The sequence below is a fragment of the Vombatus ursinus genome, unplaced genomic scaffold, assembly GCF_900497805.2.
Source record: "Vombatus ursinus unplaced genomic scaffold, bare-nosed wombat genome assembly UNPS02015175.1, whole genome shotgun sequence".
NCBI lineage: Eukaryota > Metazoa > Chordata > Mammalia > Diprotodontia > Vombatidae > Vombatus > Vombatus ursinus.
Window position 1 is genome coordinate 26,054,916 of NW_020954953.1, and position 25,287 is coordinate 26,080,202.

Sequence of the window (25,287 nt, forward strand, 5' to 3'; positions counted from 1 at the left end):
GTCATGCAGCTAGTAAGTGTCAAGTGTCTGAGGCCCAATTTGAAGTCAGGTGCTCCTGACTCCAAGGCCAGAGCTCTATCCCCTACACCACCGAGTTGCCTTAACCTATTATTTTTTAAGAGCTCTAGTTGTCAGAAAGTTCTCCTTGTTTTGAGTGAAAATCTCTCTCTCTAACTTCCATCCACTGACTCATATTCTGTCCTATAAAACTATACAGATTTTCATATTATATTATATTATAACTTCAAGTATTTTATATTCATATTATAACTTCATATTATATTTCATATTATAACTTCAAGTATTTTAAAGCATCTATCATGCTTCCTCCAAGTTTCTTCTCTAAACTAACAATCAGCCCTTCATTCATACATTATGACCTGATGCCCCACAATGAACATGCTTAAATTGACCAATTTTGTAAGCCTCCTATCCTACACCAACTCACTCCAACATTCTCAGGAGGAGTACTTAATAGCATCAAAGCATCGGAGGAAGGCATGGGAAAAGGAATGAGAAGCCACTGTGGGTATATATAGTAATCAGACAATAATGGTAATAAAGATAAATGCGTTAGAGGAAGGCAAAAATTGGTAAGGAGTTGAAACAACCCTCCCTCAGGGGGCAGAGATATTACCTATGCTCGTCTAATAAAGAGATAATAGTTATCACTAACTTGTACCGGCTTAGTCTTAGCTTACCTCACTTCTACAAACATCAAAAACCAAGAGGGACCTTTTAACCAAGTACCAAAACCCATGCTGGTTTTCCCCACCATAGGCATACCTATTCACTTCATAGAATGTGCTACTATGGATATTTTGAAGTTAAATTATTAATTGCTCTTTATTTTTATGATTCAGTTTGTATTTGGCATTCATATACACACAGTGGGTTGCTAAGTTATACAAAGCAACAAAAAAAAGGCCTTGAATATTACTAACAAACAAATGGATAGGCACAGTTGAAACAGAAGAGTAAATTACTAATAAGTGGAATTAAAATAGAACACAAGCATACATATGCATACAATATATGCAAATGCATAAAAATGAAAGCATATATTTTATGTGTGTATATATATCCTACATGTTATGACACTGTTGTGTGAAGGACCACAGGTTTGGATCATGTAAACAATGAGAATACCAAATTGCAAGAACTGTATTAATTTAATTCAACAAACAGAAATGAAATTCCTTGTAGGCTCAGGGAAGACTAATAATGATAAGGACTGAGAGTAGAAGGAGATTTCATAGATGCAATAGCTAGGAATTGGAAGTTGAAGATAGTTGAAGATCTGAAGTCATGAGAAATAGTCAGGAGTCAGGGAAAACTCATGTAACTGAATGGTCAAGTTAAGGCAATGGATCAGAAACTAGGGAATTCATTAACAAGGCAATACTGAAAACATGAAGGAAAAATGAATTTGGAAGCATTTTGAAGACTGATTGGGAATATTGTAGGAATCTGGTAGACTGGGGGAATAGATGACTAAAATACAAATAAAACTTTAGGTTGTGTGATTCTGAGCAAGCCCCAAACTCTCTATGCTCTAGGCAGAGGGGTTTCCAATGAGAATTGATAGGGAGCGTTCCCTCATCTGAAAGTTCTTTATGCCACTGAAATCACAGACCTCATCCCTACCCCTAGTTCAAAATTCCACAACTCTGTTGCATTGTTTAAAAATTGTGCATGTGTCTTCCCAGTTTACATTTCAAGTTACTACTCAGATGGAGGGAGGTGTTGTTATTACTGTTGGGTTGTGTGTATGAGTTTGCTCCCCAGTTTACACTTTGAGTTATTATTCAGATGTTCTGTTGCTATAGAGTTGTATAGTAGAAAGATTTAAGATTTGGTGGTAATGCTGTCTTTTAAGGTTGGGTAAAACTTTTGTGTTATGCTAGTAAAATAGCTGAAAAACCAAATGCAATGTGTATAACAAATTTAGTTTCTGCAGACCTTTTGTTTGACCTGTAGCATGAGACCCTATCAGTTCAACACTAGGAGCATCCAGCACAGTGCTTAGCACATAGTAGGTGCTTAATAAATATTTATTGAATAGAATCTCAAAGGATTTAGTAGCATCTTAATTCGGATTTCTCTTTCTTTGGTCATTTTTACAGTTTTTGAATAGCATATTGTCCAAGAAACAGAATTCAATGATAAATTTCTAATCTTCTAATCCTAATCCTTGATAAGAAATCTCTACAAGCTCAATCAAGGATTCTCAAACATCTTTTATTTTTCTGTCTCTTTGCCTCCCCATGTCTACTAAAAGTCAATTGTCCCTCATCCCCATTCTTTCCTTCCCATTTCCAATTCCACTACTGTGATCTAAGTCCTTATGAAGAACTTCACATCTGGACCACTGCAAGTCTTTTAATTGGTCTTCATGCAGCAAAAAACCATATCTGGTATACCATCTTGTGGGAAGCAACATTTCAGTCCGAGAGGCACATAATTGATAATGCTATATGTTGTAGCCAGTCCAAAACAAAGTAAGTTAAAATCTTGCTAATGGTGGGGAAGCTAACAATGGAAAGAAATGCAATGTTGTCTAACCTTTCTTCCTACAAATGGTGACTTGTGTGTAATCTTGTAGTATTTCCTTAGATTTCAGCATATTTAGGAAAAACCCAAGAAAATACCAATACAGTTTCCCCCCTCATTACTTAAAATTTCCTTTTTTAAAAAATTTTAAGTGATACTTTAGACTATTGACTAAATTGTAGGTCTAAAAATAAACAGAAATTTTAAATGATTGTATTATTCTTAAAACAGATAATAAAGTGGTGGCCCCATGCCATTCTCCATGATATTGGGAAAGTTACTTAATTGGTTTATTCAAGAGAAAGAGCAAGGAACTCTGTCTAGGCAGCTAGGTGGAGTAGTGGATAGATCACTGATCCTTGAGTCAAGAAAACTTGAGTTCAAAAAAACCCCCTTAGACATTTACTAGCTGTGTGACCCTGGGCAAGTCACTTATGCCCAGATTGCCTCAGGTTCCTCAAATGTAAAATGGGGATAATAGTAACACCTACATCCACAGACTGTTGCGAGGACCAAATGAAATATTTGTAAACTGCTTAGAACAGTGCTTGACAATCTCAGTAAATGCTTGCGTCTTTCTTTCTCCATATTCTAACAATAATGTCCCAGAAATAAAACAAGATAGATGATTAATTGCCATAGGGAAGCCAAAGAAGAATATCATGTTAATAAAGATAGTGACAAAATTATAAAATTAAATATGATCACTGACAGTTGTAACATGCACACACAAAATCCATTGGTGAAATTGTAAGAAGGTGCTTCCGAAAGAGTCGTAGAAAAAGTTCCATAAAGGCAAAGGTATAACCAAATTAGTAAGGCATCAAGAAAATAAAAAATGAGAATGGGTAGAATGTATATTCAATGTTATAGATCATTCTGGGGTTGAGAAACTTTGTGGGCTGGGACAAACTAGACTTCCTTGCCGTGTTTGAGTCATTGACAACTGCTGAAAGTCAAAATTTCTCTCCAAACTCCTATGTCATCCCATAGGTAGGAGGACAGTCTGTTCTTGCTTGATACTATTAGGTGTGAAACTGCAGAGCCTTGATCACAAAATGTCTTACAAAGGCAGAGTCATGTTGGAAGTGCAGAAATCCCTAACCTCTTCTCCTCATCATCTTATATTACATATCAAAAAAAAAAAAAAAGGGTCCACCACAGTATTGCTATGACAACATTTTGATGTTCATCTTCTTGGACTTGATGTTTTACATGCAACCATCTAAGTGAGGTGCAGGAAATGAGAGACAACATGAGCTATTGAATACAGCACAGGGCACATGATCAGGAGATCTAGCTTCTGTTTTTGACTCTGTCCTTGGCATGTTGTATGACCCTAGGTAAATCACTTACTCTCTCTATCTTTCACTTCTCTGACTAGAAAATATAAAGAATCAATACCTGTTTCTTGTGTACTAGACTAGAAAGTTCCAAAAAAGACTTAATAAAAGATTTTCATAATTCTTATTGCTGAAAACTTTGTATACCTTTTGGCTAGTTTTATTTATAGTTGAGCAATCTGCTATTCCCCCAAATAATGACCTTTTACTCCTGACTTAAAACCTCATTCAGTCAACCAAACGAATGACTCTCTATAGAAAGTATTGAGATCCCTCTGTAATGTCTAGAGCATTACAAAACATTTTATAAAGGAGGTAAAATACTGTGTAATAACTCTGTATGTGAGTTATTATTAAACAATTTCTAGGCATTGCAAAAGAGATAGATAATAAAGAAATAGTGTCTCTATACAAGAATAGTCCCTTTATATACACATACAACATTCTTACCACAAATGGCATTCAGTTCTTTCTCTCTTATTCCTCCTGGTCCTATCTCCCTTGATTTCAATACCTGAACCTTCTACTAACATCTAGTAGAGAGGCAGCATGTGATGTGAGCACTGGGCTGGGAAGTGAAATACCATCAATGTTTATTTCTGCCACCTACTAAATTCCTTGATTATGTTCAAGTCACTCTGTCCTCTCTGAGCCTCAGTTTCCTCATCTGTAAAACGAGGGTAACAACACTCAGTGCTACCTCCCTCACATCATCCTCCTGTGGCAAAAGCGTTTTGTATATATTAAAATGTTATAGGAATTTAAGTTATCATCATTATCTTCTGTTTCTTCTGGATTTCATGACCATCTTGTAAACAGTGGAAAAATCCCAAACACCTTTATTCTACACTCTGAGTATAATTGCTGTTAATAATAAATTATTTTAGAAAGGTGCTACATAAATTCCAGGTTTTTTTATGATTAGACATTCATGTAAACAGAAATCCACACCTCCAGCTAAACCGTCTAAAATAAAATAATAATCAAGCTTCATGCTTAATTACTGCATCAACTTAGAAGAGTTAGGAAGCTTTCTGTTCTGCTTTTTAAGTGCCTAATCGTGCTAGAGCTTTACCCCTTCCCTTTGAAGCATCTATTCCTAGTCCGTGTCAGAGAACTATTATCTGTCTTGATATTTCACTAGTACAGAAATTCCTCCAGTTTTGTAGTCTTTAATGTGTTGCCTGTTTTTCTTTGACATGATCTATGAGGTTTCATTCAGAGCTTTGCTCTTGTCCTCTTCTGTTTTTATTCTAACCATATCAACCAAATTTCTTTCCAAAGAAATCTGCTTGCCAGTACAGGTGTATCTTATTTTACGTAGTAAAGGTCAGAGTTCCCAAGATCCCTAGAGGAAGACACACTCAGAGTTAGGGAGTGGCTCTGAGACAGTTGTCAAAGACACAGCAGATGCTGGTACTTGGCATATATTTTCTTTTAAAAATATTTATTGATATAATTTGTTTTTATACCACCTTCATATTTGAATGTTCCTTCCTCCTCCTCTGCCCAGCAAGTCATTTCTTGTAACAGAAAATAAAAAAGAAAGAGGGAGAAGAAAAGCAGTTCATCAAAGCCAACCATGAGCATGATTTTCAACACAAGTCCTCCCTTTATCCCTAACTGCAAATATACTAGTTCCCAGACAAAAGGCAGCACACACACACACACACACACACACACACACACGCACACACACACCACCACCACCACCACCACCACCACCACCACCACCATCTATACCATGGAACCTCTGGGATGGTGTTTCCAGACTTTCCAGAGAACAGGGTACATGTTCACACATGAGGAATGTGCCCAGGGCCTCTAGTCAGTCAAGTACTGTCAATAAGCTTCGACCATCTCCTCCTTCATTCTTTCCTTTCATAGTCTCCATTGTAAACCTCCAGAACAGAATGTGCAATTTTGTCTAAGCTCTACTTGCAGCTTTCGTTGGCCCTCCCTGATGATATTATCTCCAAGAAAACCAATACAGTAAGCTAGTCTTACCACAGTAGCTCTAGTGTGATGGGTGGTATAGTGATACAAGCCCAACATCTGGAGTTGGAGAACCTGTATTCAAGTCTTGGCTTTCTAGCACTTATTACCTATGTAAACTCAGTCAATCACCGAATCTGACTAGACCTAAGTTTCCCCATTTGTAAAATGACAGGGGTGGGACCAGATGATCCCCGAGGTCCCATTCGGATTTAATTTGACAATACTATGAAAGCCTCTTGAGACAGTTTCCAACTTGGAGTACCTCACAGGCTATGAGGCCTCTGTACTTGCCTGTATTCCTTTTGTTCCCATTAGAGTGACGGTGCTTCTTGAAAAATACATAAATAGAATTTTTGCAAATTAATTAATATCTTAATATATAACATTCTCCATTTACCGATATCCAATATTTTCTTAAGAGGAAATAATTCCTTCCCTGTTCCCCAGCTCCAATTTGTTATTTTTGCAAATCCAAATTTTCAGAGGCAGCTAGGCAACACAGTAAATAGGGTGCTGGTCCTGGAGTCAAGATCTGAGTTCATTCCATCCTCAGACATTTACTCGATGCATGACCCTGGGAAAGCCATTTAATTTCTGTTTCCCTCAGTTTCCTCAACTGTAAAATGGTGATAATAATAGTACCAACCTTGTAGAGTGGTTTTGAAGATCAAATGAGAAAATTATTTTTTAAAGTGCTTAGCACAGCGCCTGGCACATGGTAAAAGCTATGTAAATGCTTATTCCCTTTCCTTCCACCTCCCCTTTCCTTAATGCAAGGAATACTTTAACATGCTTATTATTGTCACAGACAGATTTTAAATTAGAATTATAAGTGACCTTTATAGTTGTTCTTTTGTTGATTTGATTAATCAATTATAGTTACTCCACAGTTAAAATCTAACCCATTTAAATACTATCTAATACACACATGCCGAAGAAATGATGTTAGTTTTGGAAGTTGTGTTTGAAGTTATATAAAAGTTGTTTTCAGTATTAACAATTTGCTGTCCAAGCTTAAGAGCTCTGCCACAATAATATTAACAGAAGCTTTTGAAAATTGTAGTACTTAGTGTCCTAGTGATATGCAGTACCTCTTTAGAATGAGAATCAGGAGACTAGTTCATGATCCCCTTAAGTTCCTTATTTGATGTTAGTACTTCTTTGGTAGAGTTATGAGTTTATATAGAATAAAAGGGGTGTAGAAAGAAGTATTTGTTGACCCAAATGCCCTTATTCTTTCATCCATTTAAGTGGATCTACTCAATAATATATAATAAATATATATGTATGTATGTTTATATATATATATATACATATATTCATCACATGATCTCATGACAAGTCTCTCCAAATTCAACTAGATTATTCTTTAGACAACAAACATCGAATCTGTAACAATATCCATGTTCAAGACTTTTCAAATTAGTGTGGGATCTGTGAGAACATGGGTACTATTATGAACCTGTGATTTTGTTGTCACAGGAAACTTCCAGTATGGAAAGTGCCTCTATACAAACATATCTATTATAGGTGTGTCTGTGTATCTACACCTATATACATATATGTGTATTTACATACATGCACAAACACACATATACTTACCTTTTCTACATAGTGTTAGAGAGTAACCCAGGGCACTGAGAAATTAAGTTACTTTCCCAAGGTCGAATAGCTAGTTTATACAAGGTGCAGGAGTGGAAACATTGTTCCTCCTCCTCACTCTAAGCCTGATTCTATCCATTATACAACAGCTGTTTTTGAAAATCAAAGGTGAGTTCCACACCATGATAAGGCATCAGTGTAGGATTTTAGTGGAAGATTTATTTTGTTTGTAAGAAAACCTAAATTATTAGCATAATCAAGATGTGATTATAACTTTGTTTAAAAGTCCTCCAGAAAATACGGAGAAAAACATATATGAGTTGGGTTCCAACTGTACCTCCACTAATAAAATCACAGAAAGCCCAGTCACCTAAATTGAAACTGTCAGTCAAGAGAGTAAACTACAAAATATTAGCTAGATATTAAGGAATCTTCCTACAACCTCACTATAGGATTTAAGTGAATCTTAATTAATTAGAAAGGATCAGAGACTTTGGTCATTTGGATGAAGAAAGATGATGCCATGAAACAAATGCATTGTGACTAAAAGAATCAGACACAGTCCTTAGACTATATATAAAAACATCAGTCTTTGCCTCAGCCACTCTATCAGATCACTACTTCTTTCCTTCAGACACCAAAGTTCTAGTTTCTCCTGATGTGTTTGAAAACTACAGGGAATAAACTAGAAGATACATGAATAATCTCCTTTAAAAGCTCAAGATGGCATCATGTCAAATAACACTGATTTAAGGGACACAGACATGAATTTCTACAAATTAAATTTATTTAGTTGTGAATTATCCACCATTTTCTTCCCCAGTGCCCTTGATTTTAATAAATGTCATTTGTGTAAACTGGCAAGGTTCTAATGGACTGGCCATTGAAGGCTCACAATAGGAAAGAAGAAAGAAAATTCATGATAGAGGTGGAGGGTTTGACATTACAAGACAGAGAATTTCATAAATGGGGTAGTAGGGGTTATTTGATGGTGTTATAGAATAGACAATCTTGTTTCATAATAAGTGTTTTTTCAGTGTTCAAAAAATAACGTAAAACTCGGTTGTGATTATTAGTATTAATTGTTGCATGCTTATCTCAAAAAGTTTCCTTGAGTAAAAAGGCCATACGTTTAAGATTTTAAAATTAGAATGATATAAAAGCTGAGTCTTAAAGAGTGACCAAAGGACAGGAGAAATGCTGAGATATAAATGGAGCAGAAAAGATCATAAAATTCATGTTTTGGCTTTGTCAGTATCTGATTACATAACATTATGTACAACTACCATGGTTTAGGGATAACTGAAAGAGAATGAAACTCATTTACTTGAAGAACCTTGACTGTTAAGGGTTTGCTGTATTGCTAGGTAAAAATACAATTTGCCCCCTCATTTAGCTATTAGGCATGTTGTTCGTAAAGTGGTTTCAGATTCTTGAATGAAAGATCAGCTGAATAAAGACTTTATCACATTGCTTTTCCTTTAAATTTGTCTTTCAGTATATTTATTATGCTGCAAAAATAGAGTCACAAAGTTTCCCCTATGAGGTGTGACCATGTATTACCTACTCAAGTATGTATAAGATGAAACACAGGAAGAGTAGGAAACCCTCTAGAATCTTGCCCGATCACACTAATGACATCTATTAAAAATGGAGGAGACTGGAGAAGAAAAAGGGGGATACTTCACAGCTTAATTTGTTTTACTTGTAGAAATTCATATCTGAATACTTTAAATGAGTAGGTATCATTTGAGATGATGTTGCCTTGACCTGACTTCCATACTTTTTTCATTTGAGAGTTCAGAGGAAAAAAAAAACTGGTTAAATAATTCAGAGAGAGTCATTTATTTTCTATACATCTTGTCACTTATTATGTATGTTTGTAAACAAATATGTTCAATTTTTTTAGGAGACATATGGTTTCAAACTTGTTAGACTTAATAAGGTAGCATAAGTTATATGGTAAATATGCCTCTAAGTGCTATACGCTTTTAATGATTTGATGATTCAAGGACCACTCCCCACCAAGGACAGAGTCCAAAACTTCCCTCATTCGTGGGGGGAAATAATTTTTGAAAGCAGGGTCATATTACCTCCCCAGACAAACCAGGCTAATTTCCATGATATTTCAAGGTCATCAGAATATAGCAGCTTTCCTTCCTTGACATGGAAAAAAAAAAGTATAAAAAAATGAAGCTTGCTCTTTATGTTAGCTCCCAAGTACTCTGGAATCATCCAAGTCTGGTTCAGGGGATATGGAGGCCTATCCTACTAAAATCTGTGAACTCTGCCGGGAATGGGGAAGAGAATTATTACCTCCAGATAGACCCACGGACATAGTTATAGAACATGAATACCAGAGCATAGAATCCTATTGCCTACAGTGGTTCCCCCTCCTGCAGTAATTCTAGGGTTACCATCTCTTCTAAGAGAGAAAACCTACTGTCATTTAACATTGAGAAAAGGTGTATGTCTACATTTCTCTCCAAACTAGCAATGTATAGTAAATAGTGACTATGTACAAAACTCTGCAAAATACAAAGAGAGATACAACACAGACCCTAATCTCAAGGAAATCACAGTCTGATGGGGGAACAAATAACTCATAAAAAAGAGAACTGTTAAATTGGAAAGATAGTCAACACAAATAGTGATTTTAGGAGGAAGGACAGGTTTATGTTGGAAGGCTGTGGATTCAGTTTGAAACATGATGGATTTGAAAGGCCAGTAGAACATACAGGTGGAGATGTTCAGCAGATACTTGGAAGTAAAAGACTGTTACCCTGGAGAGAAGCTATTCCATGTGATCCAATGTTCTCCCCTTTATTCAAGAAAGGAAGAGGGAGGGCTTATTCATGTAAGTCCAACTCTTTCTTACATCCAAAAGGATAGATAGGCCTATCCTATGACAAAAGAGGGGGAAAAATATGTTATAGATGCTTGTAAATCTTACGCGTGTACGTAGATAATATGTTTGTATTTTATGGTCTCATTTAGGGATCTAGAGTAGTGGTATATTAAAAGTGGCGAGGGAGAGCTCCCATAAAAATAAATACAGGGCTATATAAAAACCACACCTGTGCATTTCTTTTCAATTTAAGTGAGAAATCGCAAATAGGAGAAAGACAAAAGAGGAATTTGCAACATAACCCAATACAGACTTTATGTGTTATCTCAATGTCTGTTTTTCTTAATCATAAGTGCTCTGATACTGTAAGTTTGACTCATTTCTAATGAAATTACTAGCACAATTTTTTTTATATTATCACCCCTAAAAGAGCTAATAATAATCATGCCCCAGTGATCTGGGGAAAAACAGTTAGCTTCTTTGGGGTTTTTAGGTGTCTCATATTGAAATGGGAAATACACCTCTTGCCTATTTTGTAGGCCTAGTGTGAGAATCTGAAATTACGTCTGTAAAGAATGTCTAGTTTTCTAGAGTAAGATGTATTGCTGGGTAGCACTGAGAAGAAAGCAGCAGATAGTATGGGGAGATTTCTGTGAATTTTGATGTTAACATATCAGAGGGTAAAGACCAAGAGAGCATACACACAGAAAGAAAGCCTAATTTGTTAATGATTTGAAGCTCAATATTTAACTCTTTTCAGAATGTGTTTTGGCATGTTTACTTGGTCACAGAAAAATAAAGATTAATATTCACACCTGGACTCCCAACTGGATTGGATATATCATCCTACTTGTTTTTCTAGATTCTACAACTGCCTTATGCCTAAAGTAGAATTTAAGAGACCATAAGGCCCATCTACCAACAAGTATCTTGTTGCTAATCTGCTTCAATACCATTATTAGTACTATTCAAACAGGGATCTGTTAAAGTATGAATGCATTAGCTGTGAAGGATAACACATTAAGCCATTAGCACGGGGAATGTGGTACACAGAGATGAGTTTTCATCACATTGGTTATCTGTCACTTTGCAGAGAGCTCATCCCTGAGATAATGGAACCCAGGACAAGTAAATAAGAAGGGAAGAAAGATGAGGGAAAGACCCAAAGGGTGGAATATTGCCCGGACCCCCCATATTAGGGATCTGTGGGCATCCAGAGAACAGCACAAAGGCATTGATACCCCTCCCCAGGAGGGGAGAAGAGAGAGACGAAAAGGAGGAAGAAGGGAGGAGACTAATGCTAATACAGAAAAGAGGTAAGAGGTGCCAGAGACATATTTTTGCTCTCTTGAAAATTTTGCCTGTGTCTTGTCCTAACTACTGATATATTTTATATGCTTTTTTAATGGAGAGCAGAAATATTCCCAAGGCAGTACCAGTATTGTAGACTGATGAAATGTCATTGCTACCTGGGTTTCACTAAAATGCTGAATACCTTCTTAAATGCTCCCTCTGGTCTAAAGGAAATGCTATCAGCACTTCACTACATGGATTCATCTTCCCTGGCCCCATTCCAACCTTTAATCACATTGTTCATATCCCAAAACTTCAAGGTAGCTATGTAGATTCTGGGATTCCCTACAGTTGGGCCAGAATTAGGTTATGGTTATACTTATCCAAGGAAAGTCAACTTGAGAAAGTTCCACTGTTTCCCTGAAATTATCTTCTGCCCTTGGTTCTTTATTAATTCTGTAGGGATTTCCCTGGCATCTGTAGAATCCCTGAAGTCAACTCCACCACTCCAGGATATTTTTCTGAGGTCACTTTGAGCCCAATGTGGAATCCAGGGGCCACTTCAATTCAGAGCAGAACTGGCCTGGTCTATTCTGATCTCACATCCCTGACCTAGTTAAAGAGAGAACCTGAAAAATATCCGTAGTGTGGGAAACCTGAAGATTAGAGACAACCCATTAACAGTATGTACTCATAGACAAGGGCTCCTGAAACAACCCCAGGCCATTGTAGAAAAACATCAAATGCTAGGGGCAGAAGGAGGCAAATAATTATTTCCTCATATGTAAAATGACTAAAGTTGTAGGCCTGCTTAGGTCTAGCTTTCTAGGAATCTACTTTTCCTTGATTTTAATGGGACATTATTAGGTAGGGACTACACCATACAAATAATAATACTTGATCCTATAAAAATGGCATATTAATTTGTACTTAAAAATGGCATATTAATTTGTAATTTGTAGGAGTATTGCTTACTGTTTGACTTGAAAAAAGTTTTATGATAATACTAGCATTTAGATGTTCAAAGCACTTTAACATTGCTTTATTTGATCCTCACAACAACCCTGGGAGGTAGGTCCCCATTTTTATAAATGAGGAAACTGAGGCAAATAGAGGGATCTTTTTTTTAAGTGACTTGGCTGTGGTCACAGTAAGTTTCTAAGGTGTAGGATTCAACTTGTCTTCCTGGCAATCTATTCACAAAGCCACTGAACTGCTTATGAGGACAAGTAGACATCTGAGGAGTAACTTTTTGAATTTCAGTAGAAGGATTTAAATGCTTATATTTTAAGAATCAAATGAGATGTGGGTAAAGCACTTTTTAAAAGTTAAGAAATTCTATAAATGGCAGTTATTATAAAAGTATTAACTTTTAAGATTTTGCTTATCAAGAAAATTGATGTTTAAAATGTAAAAATGTAAGCACTCATTAGATCTAATCTTCCATGTTAAACCAATTCAAGTGCATGAAAACCTTCCCTAAACCCCCAGTCAATAACATTCTTCCCCCTACTTTGACACACATAGCAGGCACTTAATAAATGCTCATTGATGACTGCCTAACTTTGCAACTTTCTTCTGTCCTTATTGAAGAATGTTATTTATTATAGTCCTCTGTGTTTGGGACTTAGCTTCCTACTAGACTGTAAGCACCTTGAGTTCTGAGAACGTGTTCTATATCAACATGTTATCCAGTACCTAGTTCAGTGCTATACACACAGTTGGAGCTTAATAATATTTTTAAAATTGAATGAGCAGTTTTTTTATGCCCAAAAATAATCAAGTGGATATATATCATCTATTAAAGAGGCAGCAAAAGACCATGGGTTTCAACTGTAGGCTTAGGTCACATAAGAACTATGTGATCTTTAGGCTGATCAGTGATTTCATCTGTAAAACAGGGATAACATTTGTAAAGTAAGAATGATTACCTTCATCACAGGATTGTTATGAGACTTAAATGTGATTTTTTTTTCAATATACTAGGTAAAAGCATAGGCAGTATGTTATGGCCCAAGGTACTAAAAAAAATGCACTCTAGCAGAAGACAGAGCCCCGGCCCTGAAGTCAGGAGGACCTGAGTTCAAATCTGGGCTCAGACCAAACACTTGACACTTACTAGCTGTGTGACCTTGGGCAAGTCACTTAACCCCAATTGCCTAAAAAAAAAAAATGCACTCTATCCCAACACTTTATTACCTCAAAAGATCTGTTAGTTTGAAGGTGAGTATTTCTCCCCTAGAACCTTCGACACAGCTGTCTGGCCCTCTTTGTCTCAGTAACCAGTGTCCGTGAGCTTTGATGGCTGGCCTTCTGGTTTTGAGTCATTCTGTACTTGGGCTAAACTGATCTAAGGAATAGAGACGTAGGGTTTGTCAATAAGCTTATACTTGAATACCTTTTGCTCTAATGAAATGGATCTAGCAACATCAGTCAATTATTAAGCAACTACTATGTGCCAGGCACTATGCTTAACTCTGGATTTACAAAGAAAGGTAAAAAATAGTCCCTGTTCTCAAGGAGCTCATAGTCTAATGTGGGGGGGGGGGCGGGGAGGACAACATGTGAACAACTACATACAAATAAGATATATACAAGATAAATTTGGGTAGTGTCAGAGGGTCTTCAATTACCTTGCACAGTGTTATAGGGTACCATGATGAGGCATCATCAAAACAGAGCTTCACTGGAAGATTATTGTCATTAGGATTTTCTTCAGTTTTCAGTGAGGAAACTTCTATAATTGTTACGCATTTTCCATTCTATGACTGCATTCTTGGATCCTACCAATATTGAGAGAAAGGCAAAAATAGTCAGAACATTGGAAGGCTCTAAGTGCATTAGGAAGAAATAGTGAGAAAGGTGGTCTAGGAAACAGGAGGAATCAAAGAGACAACACCTCCTGATCTAGAACATGCCATAGAATGGCATTTTGAAGAAGACACGCTAAAGAAGATACACAAAGCAGAAGAAAGTCAAGCTTTCCTTGACTCCCAAGATGGCAATGAGCTAACTTTTTGGACCAACATACTCATGTAGGGAGGACTTAGTGGATGTTCCAGGACACAACTCCAATTTATTAAGCCACAAATGGGCATTATAACAGGATTTTCTGGAGCAATAAATATTATTTGATTCTTCAAACAATGGTTAAGTAATTACTTCACTTAAAATATTTTCCTATAATGGCTTCTCCATCTTGATTTCTCTTTATCCTTTCTCAGACAAGATTTTCTGAAATCATTCTGGCCTATTTTTTTTCTTACACCTCAAAGCTCTTGGGTGCTCCCGCCATCTTGTTAAATATTACAAATCATTCATTCACAAATCTAATCCATTTATCATATCTACAGGACGGATATCAATCTCAGGACTGTTTATCATTTGGATGCACAGCATGACATGGCTCACTCTTGTCTAGCTTCATTTAATTTGTTTTGTGATTTCTCTTTGTAATTTCTAATGTCAGCCACTCCAATGTTTCTGAACCCTTTTGGTGTTTGAACTTCAGGGCACTTATTATACTGGCTTCACTTCACTTATCAAGATCCACATGTCAGGACCTCATTTTTTCAGTTATAGTTTGGGGCATTTTTTTTTCTTCCATATATCATCACTTTCATTCTTCAGGTCAGTTCCCCTCCCCACCCCCACCCTCATTTCTCTATGAAAGTAGTGTTTATTTCATATGAGAAGTTTTAAGTAGTCATTTCTTTTGATAATGCAATATGTTCACGCTGCCATTATACATTTTCAAATCAGCACTTTAAATTTAAAAAAGAAAAACACTTCTTTTTTGTCAGCAAAGACTTGAGCATAAATATACTGAGAGCTTACACTGAGATTTTTCATGATAGAGTGAAGGATCCCTAAGGGGACAGAGTCACTGATCTGGAACACTCAAGACACAGACTGAGTCATTATCATAATTTCAGGGTTTGGGGGATTGCACCGCTGAACACAAACGCTGGCAGTTACATAGCAGAGACTTTTTGACCTGTGGGTACAGCAGGATGTGAACTGACCTGATCATATTCAGCTGCAGTTATACCCACCAATCAGCAACTTTCAGTGGAACCTGGCATCTCACAAACAGCAAGTGGACAAAGATACAGGCATGTGGCAAGTTGACAGCAGGCATGCATGGGGTGCAGCTGGCATTGTGTTTTCATCATTAGCTGTTCTTACCAGAAGCAGCCTAGCTGTATATATCAGAACTACTGGCTCCTTCTGTGCTGTAAGATAATCATGCTCCTTTTCCAAATTTGTGAATTGCAGAGGAAAAACAGTATGATTCTGTAGTTAATATGATCACTTAGGACTTTGTACTTTGAGGAACTTATCCCCTGAAATGTCTGGGATGACCTAGTTAAGATGCTTTCACGTGACTTCAACCCCTCTGCATCAGAGCCTCAGAGACTGGCATAGGAAACATGTGCTTTGTGTTCCTGAGAGACCATGAGCTTTTGATGAGGTGAGAGGAATTAATATTAATGATCCGAGAGGGAGTAGAAAGATCATTGACTCTGGAGTCAGAGGGCCTGAGGCAAATGCAACCTCTTGTACACACTTATCTGTGTGACCTTGACCAACTCATTTAATGCCCCTTGGCTTCAGTTTCCCAATTGGTTACGTTATGAGAGAAAATGGACACTGAGAACTGGTTGCAGTTTCTTCTACTTAGGTTCTTATCTGAGAATATCAGTATGTGGCTCCATCAGATCATCAGCAAGTATTTATTAAGTGCCTTCTGGGTGCTAAGCACTACACTCATGATGATGGTTTATTCATTATTCAGAGTGTGATGATAAAAATACAAATGGCAAGGCAAAATAACTATGAGCAATTGTAAGTCAGATCCTATAAAATTGGAGATTGTTGATATTGGGATGATTTCTAGGAAAAATCCTATTTTTAATCATTGTATTTTAATTTAATTTAATGTATTAATTTAATATATTTGATTTAATTAAATGTATTAAGTGATAGACCACATTTTGTAAATATCAGGGACAGTTCTCTCCCAGTCATCTATCAAACTCATCACTATTTAGTATGACTTGTAACAGTTCAACCAAAAGCCATAGGAGCTTGAAGCTTTAAGCTAGATCCAGCCTGCTTTAAGTCATGCAAAAGTTTACCTGTTTTAGGGAGTTAGGAAGCATAGTTGAGAGTGGTGGGGTGGACTTAACTAACCCATTCAAGGTCAGAAACAAATGAACCAAAAGCAGGTTGACAAGAAATGGGAAAATATGTGTCCATGTGTAGGTATATTTGTGTGGATGCCGTGCTAATTTGATATATACATGTTTGAATGTTTCTGTCATTTTGTTTCTAGGTACTTCTTTTTATCCTCTCATTATTAGATTGAAGCCACCTTTAAGGACCCATATCTTCTGAATAGAAACTCAACAGTGCCTTGTGTTCAGCCATGCACAACAGTGGTGGGCTTTCAGGAAATAGTGTTGATTGAATATCTGCCCTTAATTTAAAATCACCTTCCTCCTTTGAGCATATTCACTGATTGATCCATTAAGCCACCTATCTGAAAAACCAAAAGGATGTCCACTCAAAGCAGAAAATAAATGACATTAATATAGGACATGCAAAATTCCTTAAACCTACATTATTGTCTCATTTGATACCTACAACAGTCTTATCAAGTAGGTTGCTTAGGTATTGGGGTATAGAGACTAGACCCTGTTATTTCACTGCTATAAAGAGTGCCTAGATGTGCAAAAATCCCTCCACCTACACAGGCACTTTCTCTGTAGTTTATAGTCTTTTATATAGTCCATAAAGTCACTCAAGAATGTATGAACAGAAAAAAAAAACCCCAATATCATCAATACCAACAACCATTTCATAAGCTCTTTGATTGTTGAATACTAAAAATAAATAAATTAATTAAAAACAATCAATTTTATATGTAACTATAAAAAAAAGGAATGTAGGAACAGAGGCAGAACCAGGTCTTCCTGGCTTTCAGGCTTACTCTCTTTTATATAATTCTGTATATCTGTGTAGGTATTATCTCCCCCATCTGGCAGATGAGAAAACTGAGGTTCAGAGGCCACATAGCTTGTGTGAGAGGCAGCACCGAAGCCTAGGTCTCTCTTCTGACTCTGAGTTCAGGGCCACTGCACCATGCTGCCTCTCCTGACATTAGCTGACTCCTCAGAAAGAATAGAATATTATTTATCAATTACCTCAGTTTAAAAAGCATTCACTGAGCATTATGTGCTGAACATGGTACTTGGCTCTTGAGCATAAGAATCAAGCAGGAGCTATAGACCAGCAATCTCACTGGGGAAATAAACCTAGCATACATGAAACTGAACAATCTCATTGAATGCAGAACTGAGTAGAAAAGAGAGTAAGTTAAAAAGATTTTTGGAGGAAGGAGAGCTCCACATGGAGTGGATTTATTGGGAAAGGTTTACTGAAGGAGATGTGACTTGAGGATTCAGAGAAGTGTTGGGAAAGGATTTCCTTAGAGATTGAGATAACATCCTGAACAAAGCCGTAGAGACAGGAACATGGACTATATTCAGATCATCCTGACTGGAAGATATTTAATTTGTATCCAACTTTTAATAATTCTGTAGGCTTCAATTTCAAGTCAGTCACAGAACTTGAAAATTGAAAGAGACCACAGCAGCCAACAAGTCCTACCCATACAAAAAAGTAATCTGCTCGATGACATCACTAAAAAAAGTTATTCAGCCTTTGCTTGAAGACCTCCAAGGAAGGGAAAGCCACTGCTTCTCGGGCAGGCCACTTAAGGATGGCCCTTATAGTTCAGAGTCCTGTTTGCAGAGGCTGCGGTATCTGAAAATTTTGACTAGGGCATCTCACATTATTACTAACAATCCCAGAAAGTTTGATAGTCTCTGGGCAGCAAATGAAGATAATGGAGAAATTCAATCTTCTGGGGAACCTCCTCCCAAAATGTTACAATGAATTGATGTATCATAGCCAGATTTTCTTAGACAGACTAATGCTGCTATTTGTGCCTCATTTCTCCTAAACTAGTGCAGATTGAGTAAAACAATCAGAACTTTTTCTGTTTTAGATAATCGAATGTTTCCACATACCAAAGTTATCTCTCCTTCATCCTCTTCTTATCCTTCTAGCCTTCCCACTTCCTTTCCAATTCAACATCTGTTTCCCCAAGTTCCCTCACTGCTCCTCTTTCTTCTCTTGTGTGTGAAGAAGAAAGACATGAATTAATAGCTAAACTTCTTTAATTATACATCAGAATTACTTGTATTCTAAATCTTACTGACTTATCACAAATAACTGAAATATTCCCTTCTTGTAAGAAAATTCCCATGACTGATTTGAATCTATAGTAGTGATAGGGTTGACATCAGAGGAGACCTGAATTCAAATCTGGATTTTGATAACTTATTATCCCATTATATATTATATCATATCATATTACGTTATGTAATATTATATTATTAGTTGTTAATTGTTTCACACAACTTACTAGTTGTGTCGCAAGCTTTCTGGGACTCACTTTTCTCCTCTGTTTTAGAAAAATATACATAATAATACCTCTTCTAACTACCTCCCAAGGTGGTTGTGATGATCAAATGAAAAAGTGTATACAAAATATTCTGAAGACCTTAAAGTATGATTGAAATATCTATTATTATTTTCATTATTATTGTTGTCATTAATGTTTTCTTGTCATCTTGTTTGATGGAGTTTAGATACAAACAGTTCTGGGACAAATGACTCTCCTGGGGCACTTCTTTTATATTTGGTGTTAAACATACTAGTGCACAGGTGGAGAAAATAATTACTCTTTGTAGTTGAATAAAAGTTTTCAGAAGTAAGTTCATCCATTCTTTGTAGGCTCCCTGAAAGCATTCTGAGGACCACTGCAGTAGCAGAAAGGATGATGAGGATAGCATGTCCCTCATTCTGAGCTGACATGATTTTGGTTTCTTCTGCTAGGTTTCTGTATTTTAAAAACTTCTCATTCCACATAACTTGAAGATTATATGTACTTCCTAAGGTAACATCTTTTGAAAGTGTTGTTCATAAGTTTTATAGATGAGCAGATGCAAAAGGGAGTAAGTAAAGCCAGGAAGACATTATACACACTAACTACAATAAGAAATGGAAAAACAAACAAACAAAAAACATCAATGCCAAATGCTCAGTAATTGTAATAACCAATTTGTCTTCAAATAAGAGATATGAGAAATCATTGCGCTATCTCCCCCTCCCCAAAATGCCTCTGCAGAGGTGGGAAACACTGAGTGTGGAATATCGAATATATGTCAGACTTTTTCAGTGTGTTGGTTGGTTCTCCTGAAACATGTTGGGGTTTTTTTCCCATCTGCTATAAGGGATGGTATAAAAGAGGAAGGAATGATATATAGGAAAATATTGATGACATAAAAACAAAAGATATCATTAAAATTTATTGTTAAAAAAAGTTTGTGGGTCAATATTATATCTGGGCAATTGTGGACAACAGTTTGGTCTGTAAAAATATTTTAGTTCCAGTAAATTTTATTGATTGAATTCTCATGGATATTTTTTAGTCTTTGTAGTATAAGAATTTGTTGTCTGTCCATGAAAGGTAGCAAGCTTCTGAAGTATGATTCTAGACACCAGATTTTATCTTCCTAGTATTTGGTAGGTCCTAAATTTCTTGTAGCCTAAAGTCACCTGCTGTAATTTCTACCATTTCCTTGTATGATCTGCGTTAGTCAGTGAATACCAGTTTCTTAAGGTTAACCCTTTCTTAATTTCTGAGGCTGCAATCTGGTTTTGAATTGCCATCATGAACCTCTTTGTTTCCATAAACAAATACATATGAATCAGATATTTATTTGACATTTCTTTGTTAATGTATTATTATTGCATGTGTTTGTGTAAATGTTGCCCATTGAGGGCCTTTTTAATTCCACTCTTCAGCGTCAACCATTCCATAGGTTCTATGCAGAAGTAAAACACTTTGTTATTTTGTACAGAGCCAGCGATATGTACCTGTTGCTCAAGAAAGTGACGTCTGTTTGCTCCAAAAGTATTTCTCAAGGCTCTTAACCTGTTTATCATGTATTCTGATAGTATCTATCAATCTACTCCTTCCTCCTTGATGAAAAAGTATTGATCTTTCCACAGCTGCCTCAAAGTGATAGGCTCTGTCTTTCATTTATCTTGTATCCGTTTTTAAGATATTTTCCGAGTCGGTTGTTGCCTATTTTACAGTATGAATAGTATAAATTCAAACTAGTATGGCATAGGTGTCTTTTTCCCATTGAGCTTTGCATTTGATGTTGCTACAAGTCTCTTGACACAGGTATCCATATATTCTCCTTGTTAGTTTGAAACAATGTGTCTTGGGGCAGCTAGGTGGCACAGTGGATAGAACACCAGCCCTGGAGTCAGGGGGACCTGAGTTCAAATGTGACCTTAGACACTTACTAGCTATGTGACCCTGGGAAAGTCATTTCACCCCAATTGTCTAAAATAAAATTAAAATTAAAAAAAAATTTAAATGAAACGTGTCTTGCCTAGGTCTTTATGAGTACTTTATAAGTATTGCCTAGTAGTTAAATTTGACCTCTGAATTCAAACTTTTGAAGCCTTGGTGTCCATCAAGACTTTTACACTTATTGAGTACGAATGACATTTTGTTATGGTTGGAAGATTCAAAAGATATTTCAAGTTTCACTTGTCTACCTGATAAGATTTATTTAAATAAAAATGTCACAAGTAATGTATTGGCAGAGGAGTATGAAATGACATGGAGGGATGGGAAATAGAAAATAGCTATTAATGTAATACTGTTGTGAGTAAAGTTGGTTAGGTTTTATTAAAATAAAATTCCAGGCTAATATCATCAACAAAGTGGCTGAACCACCAACAGAAGAGAAAAGAAAATTGGGAGAAGAACAAAATGTCTCCTGCTGGCTATTTATTCCTTTCCCCCATGCTATGTATGGCAAGATGACAATGACTAGACACAAGAAAGGCTCTTCCTGTGTACGTGCACACTGCTCTGCTGCCTCACTCACACGGGCACTGTCAGCTAGCACCATGACAGCACTAGAGGCACTTAGAAATGTGCATCTGAAAAGATGTTTGTATATTTCTCTTTGCCTCCATTTCAAAAATTCATAGGGTTTGTAAGCCAGTTAGATAGTAGCAGCTAGACCACATTAATAGAACGGTGAGGAATTCTTAGTCAATCAAGCTGTAGTTGTGGCTTATATGTGTCATTTAGAATGTAAGAACTCACAACTATAGGGCAGCAACTAGAATAATGAACTGCATTTCCAACCTTGAAAGAAGTAAAGTTGTTTTCTGAAGCTTTGATTGCCATTATCGTCAGAAAGATAAAAACTTTTGAAAACATTGTGCATTACAGAAATGTGCTTAGATTATGGTGCTTTAATGGTTGGCAAGTTTTAAAAAATAGATGAAACATGCTAGTCTTTTACTGAAAATAGACTGCTCTGCTATTTTTATCAAGTTTTTTCCTTCTACATTTTGCATAGATGCTTTAGGTTAATCCATCTTTCTGTTGAGGCATTGATCATTTTAAATTAATCCTTCCTCCAGAAGAATCTTCCTAATCACACCACCATTCATGCATAGCCATGCATGGTGTTCCCAGAGTGTTATGAATCAATATTTGTGACAGCTTTATCAGCCATGACAGTGTCCTATTCTGATGCATCATTGTATCAGGGAGGTGACCCTGAGTTCTTGAAGGTTATGCCCACAGGACACAAGCTTTGGCAGCTGCTGCCAAGCTAGAAAGGTTTCAAGTACAGACTCAGCAGTGGACTCATGTGATTGTCATCTGAGGACCAGCTAAGATAAGTTCAGGAAGGCTTCTAATAGAAGGCCAGCAACCCACAAAAACCTAATGGATAAAATAGTGAACTGCTTCAGTAGAGGAACTGGCTGCACCAGTGAAATTATGAGTAGATTCTAAAATATCAAGGTAGGGAATTAGGTCACCTTTGAATGCTTAAGCATTCAAAGAAAACCAATTTTAAAAAATGTTAGGGGAACAGATACAGGATGTCCCAAAAGTCTCAGTGCAGTTTTATAAATTTAAAGCTTTGCTTTGGGGAGCTTAAAGCTCATAAAACTGCACTAAAAATAAAATAAATGAAAATAGCACTGTGACTTTTGGGACACCATGTATATATGGAAGATAAACATAAGCAGGGCTTGTGTTCGTTTAGGGACTTTTGGAGGAGGAAATTAATGTCATTGAAGACTTTTACTTATTTGAACTATGACTTTATATAGGCCACAAAACCTTCATTTACCCTCTACTAAAATGAATGTGTCATTTCAAAAGGTCTATTTTGAGGTCTAATTATTGTTTGTAAAGTAAAGAGATCATTGTGATCAGACAGGAGTAGTGAAAGAAGTGTTGGATCTGAGGATAGCAAAGACATGAGTTCAAATCTCATCCCTTAAACTTAGTAGCTTTGTGACCACGGACAAGATATGTAATCAATCATTCTGAGAAGGGAAAGAGCAGAATATGCATTTATATAATGCCTATTACAAGCTAGGCATTGTGCTTAGCACTTTTTACAAATATTATGTCACTTGATCCTCAAAACAACTCTGAGAGGTAGGTACTATTATTATCCCTATTTTACAGTTGAGGAAACTGAGGCAAACAGAGGGTTTTTGTTTGTTTTTAGTGACTTAATCAGGGTCATACAACTAGGAAGTGTCTGAGGGCAAATTTAAACTCCAATCTTCCTAGTTCCAAGCAGTGCTCTATCTTCTGCACCACCTAACTGCCTCTGAGACTGTTTACTTATCTGTAAAATGAGGATAATAATGTCTGAAGTACCTACTTCATAGGGTTGTTTTGAAACTCAAATGGAACAATTTATATAAAAAAGCTTTAAATAAACCTTAAAGCATTTTATAATTATCAGTAGTTATTATTGTCATCACACCATAACAGTTATGAAATATTACTGTTATTATTTATCTTGCTAGAAGCATGACCAATTTTTGTCAGTTCTAACAAGAATTTTTTAAAATATGTACTCTTTAAAAATATTTTTGTTCTTTGATTAAGATTCATTATATTTCCAAAAACTTTGAAATGTTCAATTTTCTTTAAGCTTTTGAATGTAAAATCTAATTGTTTTAAAACACTAAAATAGGCAAGATTATCTGAAGGAGATGATTATATGTGCTTAGGATAGCCACAGAAAATTGGATGAAATTGAAGAATTAGGACAAGAGCTTAATTCCCAAGATCTTAATCCAGTCTCTTTTAACAGTGTAGAAAAGAACTGGGAAATATCCCTTAGCTGTATGGAGGGAAAGGCAGCAATTTTAGGAGATTTTTTTTTTAATGAGTTTAAGTATCTTTCTGTAGAATGTAAAAATGCTCTTACCCCCAGAGGTTTCAGTCTGAACTAGGAAAAAAAAAAGCACACCTGGGTATCTAAAGCCATTGTGTAAGATAAATAGGAACAGGTACAGACCAATGAACTCAAATAGTTTTCACCTTCTAATATTTAAACAAGATTCTGATTTCTATAGGGCACAAATAACCAGATGACCTAAATACCTAATGACACGTGTTTTGCTGGTAACAGACTGATTTGTTTGGGCAGTGAGTGTTTGCCACATACAAAATGAAGGCTGTATGTAGACAGTGTTTACAAATCTAGTTTACATAATTGAAATTATTACTGAAAAGAAACAAAGGGTTGTTACTGCCATGAGGGTCTGATTCTGAGAGCTTAAAGCACTCTGATGTTGTTTGCATGATTTGTGAAAACCTATACTGCTACAAGTCATTAGAATAATTGGGTACAAGGTCTCAGTGTATTATTTTTAATTGAATCAAAACCGTTTTTATATGTTTTGCAAAGATCAACTCATACAACACTGATGAATGAAGAAGAAAATATCCAACTAAATGAGGATCTCAGATGAATTTTTCAAACTTGTAAAACAGCTGCTTCTCACCATTCCAAGTGTTCAGAGATAATTATTTTTAGTAGCTTTTGCTACTACTATTATGGTTATAAACTCTCAGAATTTCTAATATAAATTTTATATGTTAAATAATTTATAAATTCCATTTAGAAACATGTTCTTGGTTGTTATATAAATTATCTCATGCCAGAAATAGAGATTTTATAAGTCATATGTATTATTATGTTATAGTCCAAACTTTAAATAATGGGGAAAAAAACCCTTAAAATTAGTACCTGGGGAGGCAGCTCAGTTTTTTTGACAATGGTATTAATTGTTCTGAAAACATAGATACAATATCCCAACAGAGCAGTTAGCTTCACCCCCATACATGTCTAGTCACTCTTTTCCCAACCCCAACCAGGCATCTAACTAATGTACTACCTTGGGTCACATGTGGGGACCTAGTATGGATGTATGAATAACTTAGTGCAGAATGTCAACATCATGAGAGTATTTGTCTTCCTAGTCGTAGGTCACTAATATCATCTTTGTATACAAAGGGGTGCCATTTTTATTGCTTGCTTAGCTGAATCTGAGATCTCACATGTTGTTAAAAATTTTTCATCTTCTCATCTATGTCTTTCTATAACCGGTCCTTGGGACAAGGGTTCTCAACCTGGCATCTATAAACTTGTATGGTTTTCA

At 36.2% G+C, this 25,287-nt stretch overlaps 1 protein-coding gene across 3 annotated transcripts in view; it reads left to right on the forward strand.

Moving 5' to 3' along the window:
• Positions 1–25,287, forward strand: part of LOC114031482 (parkin coregulated gene protein homolog) — a 619,672-nt gene that overhangs the window by 375,053 nt on the left and 219,332 nt on the right. The window contains exon 5 of one of the 3 annotated variants that reach the window (XM_027846571.1): positions 11,438–11,467. The exons of the other annotated variants lie outside the window; for them this stretch is intronic. Within the exon in view, the coding sequence (XP_027702372.1) occupies positions 11,438–11,457 (20 nt within the window). The 3' untranslated portion in view covers positions 11,458–11,467. Of the gene's footprint in view, positions 1–11,437; positions 11,468–25,287 lie in introns of those variants that run through there. 3 annotated transcript variants of the gene reach the window in all.